This window comes from Engraulis encrasicolus, chromosome 10 (assembly GCF_034702125.1).
Source record: "Engraulis encrasicolus isolate BLACKSEA-1 chromosome 10, IST_EnEncr_1.0, whole genome shotgun sequence".
NCBI lineage: Eukaryota > Metazoa > Chordata > Actinopteri > Clupeiformes > Engraulidae > Engraulis > Engraulis encrasicolus.
Window position 1 is genome coordinate 50123611 of NC_085866.1, and position 21749 is coordinate 50145359.

General features: G+C 44.0%; 3 protein-coding genes across 6 annotated transcripts; 1 reads left to right on the plus strand and 2 right to left on the minus strand.

Annotated features, from left to right (window-relative positions):
- Window positions 1–2765: 2765 nt before the first annotated feature.
- ugt5e1 (UDP glucuronosyltransferase 5 family, polypeptide E1) lies at window positions 2766–7470 on the plus strand. The gene is made up of 2 exons (XM_063209209.1): window positions 2766–2849; window positions 5235–7470. Exon 2 carries the CDS (start codon window positions 5242–5244, stop codon window positions 6871–6873), a length of 1632 nt encoding a protein of 543 aa, XP_063065279.1. The 5' UTR covers window positions 2766–2849; window positions 5235–5241; the 3' UTR covers window positions 6874–7470.
- dedd (death effector domain containing) lies at window positions 7201–17953 on the minus strand. Of its 3 annotated transcripts, none has more exons than XM_063209212.1 (5): window positions 17736–17953; window positions 15784–16536; window positions 12648–12731; window positions 11601–11738; window positions 7201–11046 (listed from the first exon to the last, which is right to left on the minus strand). In XM_063209212.1, exons 2-5 carry the CDS (start codon window positions 16373–16375, stop codon window positions 10562–10564), a joined length of 1299 nt encoding a protein of 432 aa, XP_063065282.1. In that variant the 5' UTR covers window positions 16376–16536; window positions 17736–17953; the 3' UTR covers window positions 7201–10561. The 3 variants fall into 3 exon arrangements, with proteins under 3 accessions (XP_063065282.1, XP_063065280.1, XP_063065281.1); XM_063209210.1 differs by having other exon boundaries at window positions 12627–12731; window positions 17736–17952; XM_063209211.1 differs by having other exon boundaries at window positions 12627–12731; window positions 17879–17923.
- A 242-nt stretch (window positions 17954–18195) lies between these two features.
- LOC134456302 (phospholipase A and acyltransferase 2-like) lies at window positions 18196–21085 on the minus strand. 2 transcript variants are annotated; one of them, XR_010036306.1, is made up of 5 exons: window positions 21031–21085; window positions 20439–20559; window positions 19833–20131; window positions 19421–19719; window positions 18196–19310 (listed from the first exon to the last, which is right to left on the minus strand). XR_010036306.1 is itself a non-coding variant. In XM_063207675.1 (4 exons), exons 1-4 carry the CDS (start codon window positions 21046–21048, stop codon window positions 19579–19581), a joined length of 579 nt encoding a protein of 192 aa, XP_063063745.1. In that variant the 5' UTR covers window positions 21049–21085; the 3' UTR covers window positions 19396–19578. The 2 variants fall into 2 exon arrangements, 1 of the variants encoding a protein (XP_063063745.1); XM_063207675.1 differs by lacking the exon at window positions 18196–19310 and having other exon boundaries at window positions 19396–19719.
- Between the last annotated feature and the right edge of the window lie 664 nt (window positions 21086–21749).

A 21749-nucleotide genomic window follows, 5' to 3' on the forward strand; every position in this document is an offset into this window, starting at 1 on the left:
AAATGGGATATTGTCTGGGTGATATTTTGTCCTAAAAGTCATGTTAAAACGTTCCCAAAAAGTGTTATGTTTACTTTTTTTCGCAACATGCAAATTTTATGCAAATGATATGCGTGACATAGAAGGGGAAAGTTCACCTCATTCCACCTTGTTCAGATCAATGGCGGCTAGTACCAAAACAAAGCGCAGTGTTAAGCAGTGTGTTGCTGGAGGGCCGAACGGTGCCAGCTGCAAAAATGGCTACTTGACAGAAGGAATATCTTTGCACAAGTTCCCTTCTGTGAAGAATGATGGAACTGTGGCCGACAAGGAGAAGGCTAAAACAAGGGCTCTGTGGATCCAATTCGTACGCAGGCACCGGCGTGGTTTTGAAGCAAGCTCACAGTTGTGCTCAGCACATTTCCACCCCTCGTGCTTCACCACAAATGTGGAGATCGCGGGCATGGTTGGACTGAAGAGAATGCTATTGCCTCAAGCAGTTCCAACAATTGACATCGCCGGTGTGCAGACTGAAACTGCCCCTGTAACTGCTCGGGCACGAAGACAGGTGAGTGCAGCTTTAGGCTACTCGTTTTACCTTGTCCACCTGCTTTGTGTGTTGTTTTCAGGAACGGGTAATGCACATTACATGCCAAACCGATGCGAATGCTCTCGGGATTTGCACTTTTTGTTGATTGCCATTCAACTGGTCAATAAATTGGTTTTGGGAGGATATCCGCGCTTCAGCCTCCGTGGTGCTCTCGGTCGAGGACAGCCAACTCACAGACTGGGCTACTGCTTAGCGAATAAACAGAGATGCATTTAGTGTAGGCCTACTTTGAAGCGTTTGATTGTTTGTTTTTAGTATTGTGGTGCACGTGTGGCTGTCGTTTGGACACACCTCGTCCTCAGAGTCAGGCTGAGGGACACGCGACGCCTGTGACTTTGAGCACAAAAAATAATAATAATGATAAACGCTAAAAATATGTTGAGGACTCAGGCTATCTAGGGTGTTTTTCCAACAGCCTAATACTTCCGTTTTTTCTCTAGTTGATGATATTTTTGCATGTACATGCATTTCAATCACACTATATTGAATCAAAATGCCCCCCATTTGTCAACAAATACACACGCCAGGTCATCTTTGGGTCATAGCAAAGCGCCCTTAGCAACCGTAACCATAAACAAAACGAACTGTCAGGCTATGTCAACAATCGTCACTTCGCCTGTCAGACATGTCACTTTCTCCAGATGTATCAGTGCCTCTGAAATAGATTTGTGCTTCTGTTTTTTTTCTCATGAGGTTGGATATGTGGTTTTTCTTCACGCTGATGTTCATATCAGAATTTTGGTTCCTTTATAAGATGTGGGTCCATCAAATGTGTGTTGTTTTCTCAGATCGCCATACTAGCAAACCAGGGACTTTCATGATGTCACAGCCCGTAGCTCATTAGTCAAACCAAATTTCACAGAATTCACACTTTGAGTTGCCATTTTCACAAGTTCCTCCAGGATGATTGGGTTCAAAGTCTCATCGATGCTATCAGAAAAAACAAGGCTTTAATGGGAATGACCATTTGTTTTCGTTTCATAACCTCTTTAAGATAACATTTCTGAAATGGTTTCCCTGTCTTTTAATACGGTAGATGGCATCTCTGAATTGTCTTAATCAGTGTGTATTAGTCCATGCAATCTCGCCATTCAATTCACGTGAAATAGAATCTTTTCAAAGGAAGTGAGTGACAATGTAGCAACAACAATGACCCTCCCTTTCAATACAGGCTGGACTTTGACCAAGGTCTCTGCGTGAGCATGAATGGGATTAGGGTGAGCAAATGTACAACCTGAACTAATGCTTGTTTCGCCCCACTGGTTGTCAAGAAATAGAGAGATGCTCAGGCCTATTGCATAGCTTTGTTGATGAGCCAGACAGTTCCTACACTTTAACTGAGCAATGCCCCTCCTCGTCGCTTACTGGCTAAACCAAGGATGGGGAACCTATGTTTTGACGGCCTACATAACTTTAATTTTCTGCAGTTCCACACAACATATTACATGTTATGTAAAGAAATGTTAGAAATTACAATAGCAATAAAATGAAGTTATATTTTCAAGGGACCTAGTGAATGTGGGGTCTGTTGTATAGGCCTAAAGTGCAGGGGGAAAAAGGTTTCCCACCCCTGGGCTAAACTATGTTGGTGTTTCTCAGCAGGTGTTCTACAGCCCCCAGGAGTCGTTTAAGAGTCCATGAAGGGCGTTGAGAAGGAAACAGCCGAAGGGGGGAGGGGGGGGCAGTTGTATTATCATTATGTTTGGTGGGGGGTGTGGGCAGGCTTATGATGAGGTAAGAGGGGGACGTTTGTTCAAAAAAGGTTGAGGACCACTAGTCCATGTGATGTTGCAACTGAGTTGCATTGTGCGCAACAAGCAACAATGCAGCTGTCAAGTTAGGTCATGTGTGAGCGGGCTTACCCAGAGTGTGGAATGTAGTATTGGACGCAATCCACCACATCTAATCATCTGCTTTGGAATGGCTGGCTGAGTACAGTACCACATGTTTCAGATCAAGTCCGTCCCCCGTTTTTTTCCCTCTCCTGCTATATAAACACAACATAGAAAGTGTTAAGGACTGGGTCAAAGTTCACCTGCCAATTTTCAACCCTTCCCACACTGGACGTGTTGCAGCTACCAGCAAAGTCAAACAAGCTGTGTGGAGCTGAAGGAAGGAGCTCATTTGGATGGACAAACGTTTGACTTTAATTTGCCGTTAAGACACACTCCACTCTGCCGGGTCCCTGGAGGCTGGGCTGCGCTTGGCAGAGTAGCACGTGTGCTGACATCAGATCTACTGCAGTGGCAGAGTAACCCAGGTATAGTGCTCTAAAATTTTACACTTCTGTTTACATTTCTGACAGCCTCCTGTATTTACTGTAAAGTGAGTGGTTGTTCTTTGAGAGTGTGAGTGAGTGAGAGAGTGAGGTAAGCAACACCAACTGGCAAAGGTCAGTAATTACAGAGATAAATGCTTTCAACGGTTTGTTGACACGATATAATGATTATCATCATTAGTTGTGAAGTCTGTAACATATAAAATGTTTGCATTGCATACATCACTTGCTCCCTGAAGGGAAAGAAGCCGCAGGTAGACACATTATTAATTTAGGTATGACTAACAACCCATGTGCAGTTACACTCTCAACTTTGTTGAACCTTACAATCTAAGACAGAAACCCATTGGACAGCCATGCATGGGAGTAATACATATAATACTATATGGGAGTAATACTTATATTACTTAAGAGGTGTTATTGGACTGTCTTGGTAGCAAGGTTGGTCCACATGTCCGTCCTCAATTCCGTCTGTGTGGATTCCGAAACCGGACATTGCGCGTCTTGCGGTTTATCAATTAGTCTAATTAGTTTGTGGTTGCACTTCCCTTTCGTCTCAGGGCATCATGCAGGGTTATACAACCTGCCCTCTTATCTACAGCTCATGGTGCATACAAGTGCAAAGGCTTGACTATTGCCACACTGAGTACAGCAGCCGGTTTTGTAAGTGGATTTGTTTGCACGTGGCATTCTTTAAAAAAGAAAAAAAAACAGTAGACAAGGATTGTTTTCAAAGAAAATGTGTAGGCTTACGTCAGAAAGGATTGTGCTGACTTTCTTTTCCTTTTCCTTCAAACAAGTAAAACACTTTGAAATAAGTGGCATGCATCATATGGTGCAAGTTTTAAATACAACAGGGTATTTAAAACACACACACACACACACACACACACACACACGCACGCACACGCACGCACACGCACACACACACACGCACGCACACACACGCACACACACGCACACACACGCACACACACACGCACACACACACGCACACACACACACACACACACACACACACACACACACACACACACACCTGGTTTGATCAGTTGCAATGTATCTGGAAAAAAATATACTATACTGTATGTAGCCTACAGTAGCCTAACCAAATATCTTCTTCATATTAAGCACTTAGGAAAACTCCTATACATCCTTAGTTTAAAAAGATCTCCCCAACACTATTCCGTCCATCAGTCTCCCAGATTAAAACACGACCATTGGTATTCAATTATAAAACTGTAGTTTCCACATCATTGTCCTAGAAAGCAGAGCGGGCTGTACAAAGAACACACACAACGCAGCATGCAGACAGCCACCCACACACACCTAAGCTGATCCTAAGGCTGCAAATCAAAAGACAAACCACAGATGGTGACTACTACGCCTAAAGTGTAGTAGATGTGTGTTAAACAATGCAACTTCCTGTCTGAGTGAGAGAGTTGACTTGTTACGACATAAACGAACTTTTGACATAATTGTGAATTCACTGTTTCAAGTTAAATTCAGCCATGCTCTTAAAGTGTTTCCCTTGACATTTCAGTCATTAGGAAAAAGTTTGGTCATGACAATGGTGTATTGCCACATTGATTTAAATCGTATAAGACCTACTGCCTTATGCACTGAACAGTAGGAAGCCCTAGTAATAAACTGTGTGTGTGTGTGTGTGTCTGTATAACGTCATTGTTAATGACTGTAGTAAATGCTACTGTTGAACTGCTGTTCTTTTTTGAAGGGAAAAAGCCCGGTAATCCTCCCATAAGCCTCTAAAGGCAACACTGCTGAACAGGTTACCTGAGGTCATCTTCATTATCTGGTCATTTGAGGAACAAGATTTGATTTTGGGGGGAAAAAAACGAAGTGAAAAATGAAAGTACACTTAACTCAATAATGCCTCTGTGAATTAATCTGTCATGCCATTACATCCTAATGATGAAACAATGCTCATCCTCAGTTTAACAATAATTTAATTTTTCCGGTCTCTCTGTCTGTTGTTAGACTAGCCATGCAGCATCTGTCTCTTCAGATGGCAGGTGTACATTGCTGGTGTGTTTGCTACCGCTACTGCTGGGTGGTCTACCTCAGCATTAGTCAACCTTTTTGTGTTTCGTAAACCCCAAGCCTTTGTGCTATAAACACGAGCACCCCCACCCTCACTCATGCTCTATATCCTGTCCTCTACCCAAATGTGACACTGCTCCATAGGCTTGTTATGATTAGTAAAAGTTTCCATTTTCCCGCTGCAGTGTGCTCGCATACCCTTTGTGGTACATGTACCCCTGGCGGGGGATACACTAGTCGACCTGACCAGTTCCATTCACAGTTTTTACAATAATGTCCTTTTGTTGTCTCTGTGTCTGTTGTCAGACTAGCTATGCAGCATCTGATGAGCAGCCTCGTGGGATGCCTGGTGTCTCTACCACTACTGCTGCTGCTGGGCGGACTGCCTGACCAATCACACGCCGGCAAGATCCTGGTGTACCCGGTGGATGGCAGCCACTGGCTCAACATGAACATCCTGCTGCTGGAGCTGCACAAGCGCGGCCACGAGCTGACGGTGGTGCGCTCATCCAACAGCTGGTACGTGCCGGAGAACGCCGAGCACTACACCTCCATCACCATCCCCACCAGCCACGCCAGCAACCTAGAGGACCCCGAGTACATGGCCTCCTTCCTGAAGAGGAACATCGAGATCCGCAGCAGGGACAAGTCCATCTCGTCCTTCGTCGCCCTCCAGCAGGAGACCTTGACCTTGCTGATGGAGGCGCACAACGCCTCGGCGCACATGGTGCGGGACATCCTCACCAACAAGGGGCTGGTGAAGTCGCTCCAGACCGCCAAGTACGACGTGATGCTGACGGATCCCGGGTTCGCGGGCGGGGTGGTGCTGGGCCGCTACCTGGAGCTGCCCTTGGTCTTCAACGTGCGCTGGATCACCAACTCCGAGGGCCACTTTGCCATCGCGCCCTCTCCGCTGTCCTACATCCCCACCATCGGCTCTCAGGTCTCCGACAAGATGAGCTTCATGAATAAGCTGAAGAACTTGTTGCATTACAGCATTGGCAAGTACATCGACTACGGCATCACCAGGCCCCTCTACCAAGGGGTCATCAGCGAGTTCATCGATCCCAATCTCAACGTCTACTCTTTGATGCAGGGAGCGGACCTGTGGCTCATGCGCGTGGACTTTGTCTTTGAGTTCCCGCGTCCCACCATGCCCAACGTGGTGTACATGGGGGGTTTCCACTGTAAGCCCTCCAAGGCCCTGCCTCCCGAGCTGGAAGAATTCATGCAGAGCTCAGGGGAGCATGGGGTGGTCGTCATGTCCCTAGGCACCTTACTCGGAAGCCTCGAGCCTGGAATTTCAGAGGTCATTGCAGCGGCCTTTGCCAAGCTGCCGCAGAAAGTCGTCTGGAGGCACCTGGGGAAAAGGCCGTCCACCCTGGGAAGCAACACACTGGTGGTGGACTGGCTGCCACAGAACGACCTCCTGGGTCACCCAAAAACACGGGCCTTTGTCACACACGGAGGGACAAATGGGATATACGAAGCCATCTACCACGGAGTGCCCATGCTGGGCCTGCCTCTCATCTTCGATCAGTTTGACAACATGGTCCGCCTCACGTCACGAGGGGTGGCCAAGGTCCTCGAGGTGACTGAACTGGACGTGGACACGTTGACGAGAGCGCTGAAAGAGATCCTGGACGAGAATGAACCATACAGAGCGAACGTCCGCAGAATGTCACGGCTGCACCAGGACCAGCCCATGAAGCCTCTGGACGCTGCCATCTTCTGGCTGGAGTTTGTAATGCGCCACAAGGGTGCCGCACACCTACGCACTGAGTCCTACAAGATGCCGTGGTATGCCTATCACAACATCGACGTCCTGGGGTTCCTTCTCGGTTCAGCCACGGCAGGTTTCTGGCTGCTTGTGTTCACCTGCAAGGCTCTCTGCAGAGTCTGCTGCCGGAGAAGATCAAGAGACAAAAAAGCCAAAGTGCAGTAGTAACAATTACAGCATTTCAAATCTCCACATCTAGGGTTTGTGGTAGCCCTTTCATGCAGATGGGATCGCCAGTGATCCCATTCACCATTTCCTCAAAAAGCTTAATCATAACAGCATTGCCGAGAGTCTAAAGTAAGAGATTAAGACATGTTCATTACCATTTTGGTGACAATAAGGTTATGAGAGGCTCTGCATGAACATGTGAAGAGATCAATGTCCCCTCCAAAATTGAGCTTGAGAAAAACACCAGCAGGGGTGAAAAGAAAATTAGAAGATAGCCCTGAATGCCATAACAATCATACAATAATGAAGTGGTGCAATTTGTACTCATTTTATTAACTGCTTGTTTTATTGATTTTGTACGGACATTGAATGCATCAGTCTAATATTATGTATGTAAATATTCACTGGACACAATCTCGTTGTTGGTCAACACAAATAAGAAGAATATTCAAAAATCAAAGTCATAACGCAACATAAGGCGAATGCTGCCAAACATCTCCTACACTTCGGAATGGCGTGTATGACTATGCATGGACACTAATGGTGAATATCTGCAACCGTAAAAAATAAAGTGCTCCCTTGGCATCTCTTCTAGTAAGTTGACAGTACATTTTTCATCATGGCAGTCCAAATTTACTTCCTCTTGGAAAAGAAAAAACGAATAAAAACATTAGAAATAACTAGAATTTTTTTTTCAACCTACAGAGAACAGTTTGCTATGTTTCAATGATTTTCTTTTTTTCTCCTTTTTGCTTTGTGATTTCAGTGGGGGGAATCAACATCATATACATGCAAGTTATAAAGACAGACACTCGAACACAATTGGTAGAACATATAACCTATATAATAGATACCAGATTGTAACATTTGTGTTATTTCCATTAGGAGAACATAAAAAGTAATCATTTTTCCTTTGTATGGTGAAGTTTTCAGTAATGTCGACAGGTGGCCTCGGGCCACCGGAAGTCACAACACAAGAGATCGTCATTAATGTCCAAAACCACCTCCAGTCCCACTCTTGTTTCAATATCTTTTTCTTTTTCAACACTTTTTTTTTGACAAGCACTTAACAGGCAACTGCTGGAACATCAGTCATCAGCTTTGGTATTTTAGCTGCAACAGCCTATTTTCTCTCCAAAACTTCACAAAATAATCTTGCCATTTATTTGTTATGCCAGTTAAGGGTAAACATACAATTAACTTGTGCACTTGTTTTGCAAACAAGTTTAGATTTGCACAAGTGAAAGGCTGGGTACAATTTAGGGGTGGGGCAGTGGGGCGGCTCAAAGCAATCCAAAGAAACTAAACAAAAGCTAAAAATGAAACAAAATCATCACACTTTGATATGGTCACCTCTGAAGACCGCTGTGATTAGGGGTATGATCTGGATAATTAAGATTATCTAGTGGTAGGAACAAAAAAAGTCTGACCACACGCAGGTGACCGGCGGCGTCTTCTGTAAGGGCCTGAAACTGCAAAATAACAAACAACAATAAAAATAATAATAATAATTTAATTAATTAAAATAAAAAGAAAGCCTTTCAGGTGCAGCACACAGAACGGAGCGGAACGTCTGGAGAGGTATATCACACGCTTAAGTAGATCGAGTATGTGGGTGGTATGACGAGAGAGACAACCAGGGCAACCTGCCAAGTTCCAACGCATGCTAACCAACCATTCCAGTGAAACTAAACGCTCAATGCTGCACATGGAGGGTATACTACAAGGGTGGCAGAGTGATTAACCTGGTGAAGTTAACCCAGTGCTAGTGATCAATGGGTCAATAAAAGGGACTTTGTTTCTTCTTACAATCACAAATGCAATTCCTATTCTTTTCTGGTTTACATGTACCATCTGGTTGATATAGTAATAATAGTACTAAGTTTGTCACTTCACCACCTTTGTCGTCAATAAACCCTAGTGCTCCCAATCATCTGAGAGAGCTGCCCGTGCACTAAAACTCCACTCTCACCCTAGATCCGTCCTTGAGTGACACGCTTACAATCATAATAACCTTTGCACCGGCGCTGAACTATTCGCCATATTTATAGGCCAACTGTGGATTTTAGCTGAGGTCCAATTGCATTAACCACCCATCAATAAGATATTGGTTCAGTTTCAGACTTGTATCGTTTCATATGCTGGCCAGGGATTCACCAATGAGGACTTTATGTATAACAAACAGGCTTATTGAGGTTAATTTCTGCCATTAGTTCCACATGATGACTTGAACGTTTAAAGGAAATTGCAGGTTATTGACAGTGAAAGAGAATATCTTCCAAATGGAAAAATCTATAAATAACCTGGACGTGCCAAGAAGCTAATACTGTCCATTCAAAAGAAGAAATAAAGACAGAAAAGTAGGCCACAGCATATACAATGGGGCTGGATTTGGTCCAAATAAATCCTGTCCTTCAAAACCGACCTGTGTGTGTTTGTGTGCCTACTATAATGTGTGTCTCTTGCCACACCAGTCAACATCTTTCATTGGACTTCACCATTAATGTGTTCACGCTATTCCCTTAACCATAAAAATGCAACATTTTTAAGAGACTGGTGTGGCATCATTTGCCTTTTTTTACTTCTCATCCAACATCCAATATAATCTGCCTATTGGGCGTAGTGAAATGTCTGTGGGGTTCCTGGGGGGGATGGCTCTTAGGATAAGAACCTCAATGTCGACTCATTCTGTCAATTTGAGCACACATACACCTCTACCACATCTGACCCCAAATTATGAAACTTTCAAACATTCACCTGGTTAACTGTTACACTATATGTGTGCGGAAAAAGCCTCTGGCTCATGTACGTAAAGGCATTTTGCTTGCACAACTCTCAAACATGCCACCTTGAGCCCCTGTCCTGAGGAGTCACTTTCGGCACAACATGTTCTTCTCATTTTACAAAACCAAAAGGAACCTAGCGCTGTTTTAAAGTAGAACGTACCCTGGAGTGTCACGGGACTTGAATCATACAAAGGATGACCTAACAAGCACTTATGAGAATACTCTTTTTTTTAACACATAAACACATGTGAAGATGGTATATATATAAAAAATGAATTCCATATACAAAAATCCAAAATATTGTGGTAAATAAGCTTCGCTCTAAAGCAACGCGGTCAAAAGAAACATCTCAATTCCATGAATCCACAAAATAATTTGGGAACAGTTGCGAGATACTGGGCAGTACAAAATGACAATGTGTGTAGTGAATTTGTTTCATGATTTAGGTTACAAAAGAAAAGAAATATTGTCACGCTGTACTGAATAAAGAAAGCCAAAACAAAAAGCTTCCACGTTCCAAACGTCTCAATATCCCTTGGCTACCCTTCCACACAACTCCTTCTGTACTGTAGGTCTTCAAAACAACTCAAAGTCAACATGGAGCCCGGCACTCAGTTCCACACTATGCTTCATGCCTTCAGTCACTGGTTGCACTGCGCTTCACTACCACACACATACCTTTGCCCTCAAGTGTGCAACACCACCTCCCCCGCGACTAGCTCCTCTCTTGCATCTACTACGACATCCATCCATCCATCCATCCATCCATCCATCCATCTGCCCGCTCCATTCGCCACCACAACGTCCCCCGTCACCATCTCCTGACATCACAGTGCCACCCCCTTCCCCTTCCCCTGCCCCACCCAGCCCACAAGAGAAACATTCCGTGCTGTTCAATACTACGACGTGGTCTCTCTGCTCCCACTGGCTCCTCCTACCCCGCTGCTCCCACTCCCACCGCCCGTCGCACCTCCTCCACCACCACCCCCAGCGACGGCACCAGCGGCGGCGGCACCTCCGCCAGCCATGAGGTTCCGCAGCAGCTTACGGCGGCCGGCCTGATAGTCCTCCTCGTCCACGTTGACGAGCAGCTTGATGGCCTCGTGGCCTACCGCCTGCTTCAGGGAGTCCGTGATGAACACGCCCTTCAGGGCCTCCAGCAGCGAGCCGTTGATGTAGTCCCGCCAGAAGGCGTCCAGGTAGGTCAGCTCCGAGAACTTGATGTCGCAGATGATGGAGCCCAGGTCACGCGACTTCAGGATGGTGTTGGCCTGGTTGAAACGCTCAAACTGACGCTCCAGCGCCTCCTGCTTGTTGGAGAAGACGTTGCCTTGCAGCGCCGACTCGTGCTGGCAGTACTCTGCGCGCACACGCAGCCGGATGTCTGCAGGAAGTAGGAAAACACGTCAGAAATGGGTTACATTTACATGCAAGCACCCATAACTTCCCGCTTATAAGCCGCTACTTTTTCCTCATGCTTTATGAGGCATATCATTGATATATTTTTACATGTGACAAGTACAAAGTGAAAAGAGTTACTTGTGTAAATTTGGAACAATTTGGAAACCTGCGGCTTATATAGTGGTGCGGCCTATGTATTGCATGTACAATTTTTTTTCTTGCAGTCCGTCTTTAGGTCGGAAATTACAATATTCACATCAATAATTATTAATACGTGCCACGTATGGTATGGAACAGAATATCCAATATGACACTGAATACCCAAACACTAATAAGCTTACTGGAATTATTGCGCAACATAAACTTGCATTCTTGTTCGAAATGATGTCATGACATTGTAAAAAATTATAACTCATACTATTAGGAGATATGAAACACAAAATATATCTGATTAATTTAAGGAAAGGCTCATGACTCATGTTGTACTTCAAAACTATATTTGAAATTTGAACATCATTGTTACGCCTGTAAACTCACCGCACGTCTGCTTCTCCCGACAGTCTGCACTGGAGTGGGCCCTCTTCCTCTTGCGGCTGGGGGCCGAGGGTCCAGGTTTGGCACGCGGGGGGCACACACGGGGCCCAGAGGGGGAGCAGCATATTAGGGGCTGGGGCCCTGGAGATGGACACACAACACTATTGTTACAACCAGAACATACCAAGTTATACACACACAACACAACTGAAAGCAACTGACTGAAAGCAACCGTTTCTTCTCAGTTGGAGATGTGGGTTTGTTGTGAAAAAAAGACCCTTTTACAAAAGTAACTTTGCATTTATATATATTTTTTTTTCATTAGGCAAGACACTTTACATTAGTATTATCACACAACACCACACTGTTATAACCAGAATTATGCCGTCATACATGGAGTGCAACCATTTCTTCTCACTTTGTGTCATGGGTCTGTTGTGAAATCAAGAGTGGTTTGAATATTTTGGGTTTCAATGGGTGGGGTGGGTAAGGGGGGGTAAGGACATACTACTCTGAAAATACAGTGGGAAAGCCCCCATTTGTATCACACAGCCATGTTTGCTGAGGCCATTCCACACCTGGTAAAATCCGCATTCTAAAATGGGGGGTTCTTTTTACAGGTCAAAGTCAAGCTCAGGCTGAAACTCCAGAAAAGGATCCCTAACCCCAAGGCATCAGTGTATAGTCTGACCTTCTCAAACAGCTTTCTGACCAGGGGTGTGTTTCTCGAAAGCCCAGTTGTTAGCAGTTAGCAACTTGGGTAGTTGTAATTGCATTGCAAACAACAAAGTAGCTCACAAACTTAGCAACTACGGTTTCAAGAAATGCACCCCAGAGGAGTTAGACAGGCAACACAGGTTAGCCAGGAAAAACATTTCACAAATTTGATTTCACTCAAGTCTGATGCTACAGTCAGTCACCAACGGGGATAAAGTCGTTAGCGTGCAGGCTGGTGCAGTTGGAAGGAAGGAAGGAAGGAAGGGAGGGAGGAAGTGAGGGAGTGAGGGAGTAGTTATTGTGCGTGCAAACCTGTCCTTCTGTGTGACGTGCCTTCTCTGTCTTCACCGGTGCCTCTGGGGGATACGTAGCGCACCGATGTCTCCTCCAAGTACTGATCCACCGGGTCCGGACACACTGGAGCAAACAAGCACCACACAACACAAATTGAATCAGGCCACATTTCATTACATTTGCACAAATCACCCCTGAGCATCTATCGACAACATGACGGCCAAAGAGCCATTTGAGGTACAGTCCCAAGAAAAAGTTTGTACACCCTTTGAAATTTCTTACCTTTCTGTTAAAATTGGTCATAAAACATGGTGTGATCTTCCCGGAAATCACAAGAAGGAACAACCAGAGTCTGCTTTAACTAATTCAACCCAAACATTTACAAGTTTTCATATTTTCATTGGCCATAAGATGTAAACATTCACAGGACAGCAAGGCATAAGTAAGTACACCCTAGCATTCAATAGGTTTTAACCCTAAATTAGTCGCAATAACCTCAACCAGATGTTTCCTGTAGTCACAGATCAGATTAACAAAACAATCTGGATGTATCTGGTCTCCCTCTTCTTTAGAAAACTGCCTCTCGTCAGCAAGTTTTGTGGGATGTCTGGAGTGCATAGCTTTCTTGACTTCATGCCATATAATCTCAATTGTTTTTTGTCAGGGCTTTGACTGGGCTATTCCAGAATGTGTATTTCATTATTATGAAGCCATTCTAAAGTCGATTTGCTTCTAACGTATGGGTTGTTGTCACATTTCAGCACCCATACTCTTGTGTGCTTCAACTGTGTGACAGACCATCTCACTTTTTTCTGTAAAATATCTCGATAAACTTCTGAGTTCATTGTTCCACTGATAATAGCAAACTGAAAAGGGCCTGAGGCAAGAAGGTAGCCGCGTATAATGATGCTCCCGCCACCATACTCAAAGGTGGAGATGATGTTTTGGTGAAGGTGTGGTTCTCCAGTTCTCCTCCAAACATGACATTGTGTGTTCCCCTGAACAATTCAACTTTGGCTTCAACGGTGGTCTACATAATATTTTGCAGTAATTCTATGAAGCATATAAATGCTTTTTCGCAAACCTCAAAGGTGCAGCAATATTTTTTTTGGTCAGAAACCCCATTAATTTTAGATTGGCAGAATGAATCCCATTTTTAGCTATTCCTGGTTACATCTCCTCTTCTGAGTATGGTAGCGGGAGCATCATTATATGCGGCTTCCTTGCTGTCTCAGGCTCTTGACAGTTTGCTATTATCAGTGGAACAATGAACTCAAATTTATTGTGATATTTTACAGAAAAAACGTGAGGAAGTCTGTCACACAGTTGAAGCACACAAGAGTATGGGTCCTGAAATGTGACAACAACCCATACTTTAGAAGCAAATCGACTTTAGAATGGCTTCATAATAATGAAATACACATTCTGAAATAGCCCAGTCAAAGCCCTGACAAAAACAATTGAGATTATATGCCATGAAGTCAAGAAAGCTATGCACTCCAGACATCCCACAAACCTTGCTGACGACGAGAGGCAGTTCTCTAAAGAAGAGGGAGACAAGATAAAAACAGATTGTTTTGTTAATCTGATCTGCAACTACAGGACAAGTCTGGTTGATGATATTGCAACTAACTGAGGGTTAAAACCTACTTAATGCAAGGGTGTACTTACTTATGCCCTGCTCTCCTGTGAATGTTATGGCCTTATGACCAATAAAAATATGATAACATGTAAATGTTTGGGTGGAATTAATTAAAGCAGACTCTGATTGTTCCTTCTTGAGATTTCCGGGAAGATCAGACCATGTTTTATGATCAATTTTGACAGAAATGTAAGAAATTTCAAAGGGTGTACAAACTTTTTCCTGGGACTGTACATTATATTGAGGACTCAAAATAAAGTCTTGCATGAAACTGATATCCACTCGTCATTCGTATTGCGGGCCATTAACCCATTGATGCCTGATGTTACATTGCGCAACATTGGCCCTGGCGCCTGGAGCTGCCTTACGCAATATTCAGGCTCATGAGATTTGAGACAACTTCATTAAAAATCTCTGTTTGTTTGAGATGAATGAACACATTCTAATGAAATATGAGGGTCTAAGACTTTAAATGCAACTTAATAAGTGCATATTTGAAAGCGCTTCAGGATCTGAGATATTTAGGTTTTTATAGGCTGAGGGCAGCTTTTCTTAAAAAGGGCTCAGGCATTCAGCACCCTTTTTTGCAGGTGCCTTAGGCATCAATGGGTTAAAGGAAGTGCATGTAGCTTACCTGGTTTAAGTAATGGTCCCATGTAAATTCTGATAGGTTGGGGTAGTAGGTTGATACTCAAGACTTACACATAAAATCTAGCCAAACCATATAGGCTATACACTGTATATACACCATAAACGACTAATGCACCACAACTGAATTGCAGCCTTGATTCGTGACCAATACAGACATGCTAGCTAATGTGCAGAAGTTGACAATGGATCAGAAGTGTCAAGTGTAAATTGCTTTGGAAAATAGCAACTTGTACAACTAATACAATGTAAAGGGCCTTTACTCCCTGCTCACCGTCTGCCACTTGCAGAGTGTGACATAGGGCAAGCAAGTAGTCTTGATAAATGTAATGCAATGTAATGTAATACAATATAATGCTATACAAGACCCTGCTCTTCTCTCTAGCGCAGGTCGTAAGTGGAAGGGGGCCTAAAGGTAAAATAATAATATAATGTCATGTATTGTAATATGGCAGCTCTTCTCTACTTCTCATCTGTCTACATACCTCTTGTGCAGCATGGCATGAATGTATTGTAATGTAGAACAATGTCCTGTGAGCCTCTTCTCTGCCCCTCACTTGTCAACCTCTTACACAGCTGGTTGTGCCAGGTGATATTCAATGTAAAATAACAATGTAATGTAATGTAATGTGATAAAATGAAATACAAGAGCCTCTGCTCCTCACTTGACGTAGGGCAGAAGGTCACCTGCTGAGTGTACTGTAATGTAATATAATGCCAGAGCCTGATGCCCTCACCTGTCTGCCTCCTGCGAGACGTAGGGCAGCAGGTTGTGCCGTGTGATCATGTAATGTGATCAGTGTAATACAATGTAATCTACTGTAATACAATGTAATCCAGTGTAATACAATGTAATCCAGTGCTGTAAGCGCCTGATGCCCTCACCTGTCTGCCTCCTGCGGAGCGTGACGTAGGGCAGCAGGTCGTGTCGTGTGATGATGCGCAGGAGTTGCAGAACGTGCCGGAAGTTGGTCTCGTCACAGCGCCCCTGCCGCTCCAGCGCCAGCAGGAAGTCCCGGCCGTTGCGGATGCCGCCGCGCTCGTACTCGTCGATGACGTCCACGAACAGGAAGGAGAGTACACGCACATCACGGTTCGTCAGCTGCGCTCCGACGATGTCGAACATTCGGTGCAGCGAGTACAGCCCGTAGGCATTGTCCACCGCCTCCTCGGGCCAGGGCTCGTAGCGCCCAGATGCAGCTCTCCTGGAGGAGGCACTACAGGAGGCGGAGGCTGCCCGGTTTAGGGTCATCGTGCTGGGGCCCAGGGCGGCGGAGGACATACCCCCCATGGCTCCTCTGTGCACGGCGGATGAGGCAGCTACACTGCCAGTACTGCTGCTGCTGCTTGCGGTGGAGCCACTGTGGGAAGAGGGCTCCAGCTGGCTGGGCTGGGTATGAGGCCTACCGTGTTGGCTGGAGGAGTTCTGCGGTATGAGCAAGGGAGGACTGAAATTGTCATTCTGATGTGAAGTCATCACTGTGCACCCAGGGGTGGTGGACAGCAGGGACTGGGAGGGGGGAGGGGTGATGTCGGCTCGCTAAATCCCTGTCGACAGCGTGAAAGTGATGTCCAATTTGAAGTTTCACTTGTTTCTATTCTCCAAGCACTTCACTAGAACGGGCCTCCTGTGTTTTTCTAAGAGAAGCAGAGCATAATACATACATAAGTTTCCCTGGCCTCTTCACATACGTTCACCAGGCCTTCACAAACTCAATACACAGAATTACTGTTAGCATTAAGACAATGACATGGCATTTCTAACGCCACTAGGAGACCCAGGTGGAAGGAACACGATTTATGTCTCAATAACATGATGTTTTTTGGCACAGGTCTCGTCTGGGAATACTCCGCCGTCTCCGTTGAGAAATGCAAGCAGGGATATCAGTGTGATTTAACAACAGCTGTAACCTCGTAAACACGATAGCTCGCCTAGCAGTCGATGAGATGACTGAATTGGGACATCTCTCAAATATAAACCTGAGACCAAAGGGTTTTTGAAGGGCCAACTGAGTACATGCATTGCGTTACAAGTACTGGGTGATGTGCCCCGACATTTCGGGAAAGGACACTCCAGGCATCCGACTAACAGTGGGGTAATTTGCATTGCTCACTGGATGTTGCTACATCTCACCAGCCACAAGCTGTGTGGCAAGTGCCAACCATTCAGAACCAACTTGGTAGCCTGCTGTCTAACCACAGTTGGTGGGAGGTCTGTTTGTGCAAAAGCTTTGAGTCCCAATACACGTTTACTAACTTAACCACCTGGCAATGCAAGTGCTAACATTCATATTAGCAAAATCACTAGCCAGTAGCCACCCTAACTACTAAGCATAATGACATCGTAATAAGCTTACAGATAATGAAAGGATCTTTGAAAATCACTCATCTTTATGTAGGGTGTAACTTCGTATAACTTAAAAAATGTCAACCGTTGAGTATGAAGAGACTCAAAAGTATGTCACCAGGCTAACAGTACTCTGGCTTACGTCTGTTCGCCTAGTTAGCTTTGGCAGCAACTTGGACTTGCAATCAAAACACAGTTGACGTTCCACTTAACATATATCTAAGCAAAGAAGAGCCTTGATACAGGGAAAAGATTTTGCAATGACACATTCGGTACACTTCAAACAGTAACAGGCCTTAGTGCAGTACACGAATAACATAACATATTTCAAAATGACTGCTTTCAAACTAGCTAACATTGTGCTCATAGTGAGATTAGCATGCTAGCCTGCTTGCCGATTTCATTAGCTAGCATTGTCAGACAGGGCTAACCTAGTAGGGTTGATGGATAACAACTGGATACTGCTAGCAGACATAATCTGTTTTCTCACCTTTGAGATGTCATTTATATCCGGTGGACAGTCAGCATATAGAGGCTTGAACTCGTATGGCTAAATATTATTTAAACCAAAACCTTAACACGTTAGAAAGTTGGTATTTTTCTCTCCTTCCCAGAGGCTAACCAATAACATACCCATTTTTGTTTCACAGCTAAAATGAAGGCACATCCGGGAGACGTTAAAGCTCAGGGCAGCATCCGGGGAATGAGGATGGTTACAACTCGACTGTAAATGGCAAAGAAAGGGCCAATGGGGTCATGATTTGTTCACGCTTTCCAAGCGGGCTGTTTAGAGCTATGTATTTTCCCCAATTATTTTAGTTATGTAGTGTCGATTTGTCTACACAGTGTGTGAATGAAGAGGATGCATTTCTGTTGCTCCAGTTCATGATGGCATAATGGCAACAAAGTAGCCTGCTACTGTAGGCTGAAACTACAGTAGGTCAGTCGAGTTTTACATTGAAATATTTATTATCAGACACAATGACAATTGTAGAAACTGGCATTACAGATAAAGGAACTTATTACAGTGCGTTTTAATTACATATTGCCTTTTCATGCAAGTCTAAAAAATTACAGATAAAGGATCTTACAATGAGGCCTCGGCCTACATGTTGCCTTTACAAGCTCTGGGTCTAAAAAAAATCAGTAGGCCTAGTGTAAAATATATCCAGTAGGCTTATCACGACTCAGACAGGGCTGGGCTGACAGTATGGCATACCGGGCATTTTCCCGGTGGGCCGACGGCCCTCGAGGGCCGATGCCCCTCTTTAAAAAAAATAAATAAATAAAAAAAATATTTTTTTTTTTACAAAAGAGACCGGCGGCCCACGATGTCATTTTGACGGCCCTCGGCCAGGGCGGTTCTAAGGAGTGGCAGAAATATGATATGCCAGCCCAGGTGCCCCCTCAGATATAATAGAGACTCTAGCCCCGCAAAAAGCGGTTCAACCAAACATCGTTTTTTCCCCACACACTCTTTGATGCATGTTTGTATAGACATCATGGTTGTGAACTGGGACATGTGGGGTAGTCTACCTTTCGAAAGCTTACATTCTCCCCTTTCCAATGCATGATAGTCATATTGCCATGTACATTACGACAACAATAACACATAGAAGCAGAGGTGTGCTTTTATATCCTGAGGAAGAAAAAGTCTCAGAGAAAATGCACTGTATTTCATTCATTTGGTTTTCCTTCTCCAAGTTGAATGTGTACCAATGGATATTTGTAAGTATATGCCTATGCTCTATAGTCTATCTATGTGATAAATATATAGATTTGTTTTGATAGGCTACATGGAGATTCATGTTAAAGTTTATGGTTAATTCCTGAGACTTCATTTTATTCCTCCTGTAAATTCTGCTCATTTTTAAGGCCAAAATATTCACTGGCATGTGCTAATTGCTGTATTTGTGGTGGAATGGTGCTGTTGGTGATTCTGTAGGGTAGCCAGTGAGTAGCCACTAAGCACATTATTGTTACTACCAATAAATATTTCAAGAGGGCGCTTTTGCACACCTCTGTGGTTGGGCTGGTGGGGTTGTGATTCAATTGTAAAGAAATCCTGCACACTGTCCATTCCACCAACAAACTTTAATTCAACATTTCGGTCATCCGACCTTCTTCAGAAAAAGTTTGATGGTGGAATGGACAGTGTGCAGGATTTCTTTACACCTGACTACCTATAAACATGAATTTGGATATTAAGTTTAAATAAACAATTGAACGTGAAGTCACTACAAGTATGGTGGGTTTTTCTGGTACCTGACAGATAGGGTTTTTTCCCGTCAGAAGACATTAGTTACGTCAATTTAATGGCGGTGCTCCGCTAATTACGGGTATGTGGGGGCGGTCTGAGCAAAAAAATCCCCGGGCCGTTTTGTTCTCTCCAGTCCAGGCCTGGGCTCAGACACAAGTTTTTGAAAAGTGTTTGTTGCCTCTTTTAATTCCTCGTTCTTGTTCCTGCCAGGAATCTGTTTGCAAGTGAAAACAGTTGAGAAAATAAACTGTTAGACATCATGCAAGATTACATCAGAATGCTGCAACTGCAACTGTTATAATAGAATTTGAACTGCATTAGGCCTACCTGATTGCACACTGCCACCCCATAGCGAGCAAATGTGGCAAAGTGTTCACAGTTGAGTTTGAACAGGTCGTAAGGTAGCTCTTTTCCCAGAAGCGCATCTAAACGCTGTCTGATGTCACTTTCCTCTGATGGCTTGTGGGCATGGCGATTGTTACTGATGAGGACATGCGCTCCCTCAGGTACATTAACTTCAGGTAAGGGCTGCTTTCGTACCTGCGTGTCTCCCAGAAGAAGGTCTCCACACACAGGAAGCACTTTCTGCAGGAACCCCCGCACATTCTGCATAAATGATCCTTCATCTGGGGAACCAAGATGTTGATGTGAAAACATGAGTTCAATTTTCTATATGCAATATTCCACACAACAACAGAAAGGCCTCTTGTCTTTCTATTCCCTGTTGTATAATAACTCATTTTTTATAATTTACCCATGTAAAGATATGACATGTTCTCATTTTCCCCAAATGATTCAACTAAGCTAACCACCAGGGTGATATAGGTCATTCTTTATCCATTTTTGATTGATTTATTTGGATGTTTATGTGTGTTGTAAATAACATCTCCTTGCTGTTTTGAAACAGGACAGGAGAAACACTGGAAATCTCACCTGCAACAGAAAAATGGATGACATCTCCATCTCCACAGTAGACACCCCAGTGTGAAAATCCAACGGGGTAAGAGAACTCGATCAAATCCCCATAGTGGGCGTTGGCTGTAACGTCTTCTACCTGTACATGCCGACAAAGTCAGAGTTGTCTTTTCAGCCAGCGTGGCGTGGTCAGGTTCTAAAACAAGTTAGACTGCATACTTTCTAACTTGATTGGTGGCTAAGTGAAGAATGCTCAAGTAATGTTTTAGCACTTACGGTTAACAAAACAAAAACAAGAGCATGCAACAATAATGTTACTATGTATTCATTTATATTGTCATGGTAGGCTACATATGGTAGGCTACATATGATATAACCAAAGATCAAATTTGAAACTCCAACAATGGCAGAGGTTTTGGCCAGTACGGTTACATTCAAGACTGTCAGTGAGCTGATGACTGTCATCTCTACCAACCTTCAGACAATCTAACCTACTAACCTCTACAAAGTTTTCAGGCAAACTGGAAACATGCAGAAACTTTAGCAAACAGGGGTTTTCTTTTATAATTCTGTGATTTGACGCACAAAAAGTTAAAAACCTCAGAGTTACCTGCTGTTGGTAGTCCATTGTGCTGTGTCCCTACAAGTGACAAGTTAAAACATCAGTCTGTGTGCTCATGAGGTGGGCGTGGTCTAAAACAAGCAAAGGTCAGTGTGACTTAAATATCAAATTACTCATTCATGCATGCATATATTCAACGTTTATACTTTTTTGCCTAACCATTATTAAGGTTTAGCAATGATTGTCAAAGATTGATATAATAGTCACCAATAACCAAGATCAGCATTCCAACTGTAATTGTGATTGTGTAATTGTGTAATTGTTTCCCGCTGGGAAAGTGCCATTGTCATTGTGACACAGAGCACAAACAAAATAAAAAAAGTGCATTTATGCTTTACTTCTGCAAAGTAAAGGTAGCCTACGTCAGTCCATCACTCCATGCTCTTGCAAGGGATGGAGGTGCCCTCATCCGCCCACCCAACTATCACTCAATAAATCCCCATGTTATTGGGGGAAGGAGTAACAGATTTTCAGTCCACATCTCACATTCATGTAAACACAATCAGCTGAGAGTTGTTTATGTGTTATATGTTTGGGAGCATTTAACAGTGTTGCGGACCTTTATTTTCTTTTCAGTTATCTTACGTTTGGTCCAGCACCTGTGCCACTGATGTGCGCGCATTCTTTGACTTTCTGACTTGTTTATGTGTGCCATAGAACGCTGGTTGCCCACCCAAGCACTGCTTAGAATTCAAGATGGCGTTGGA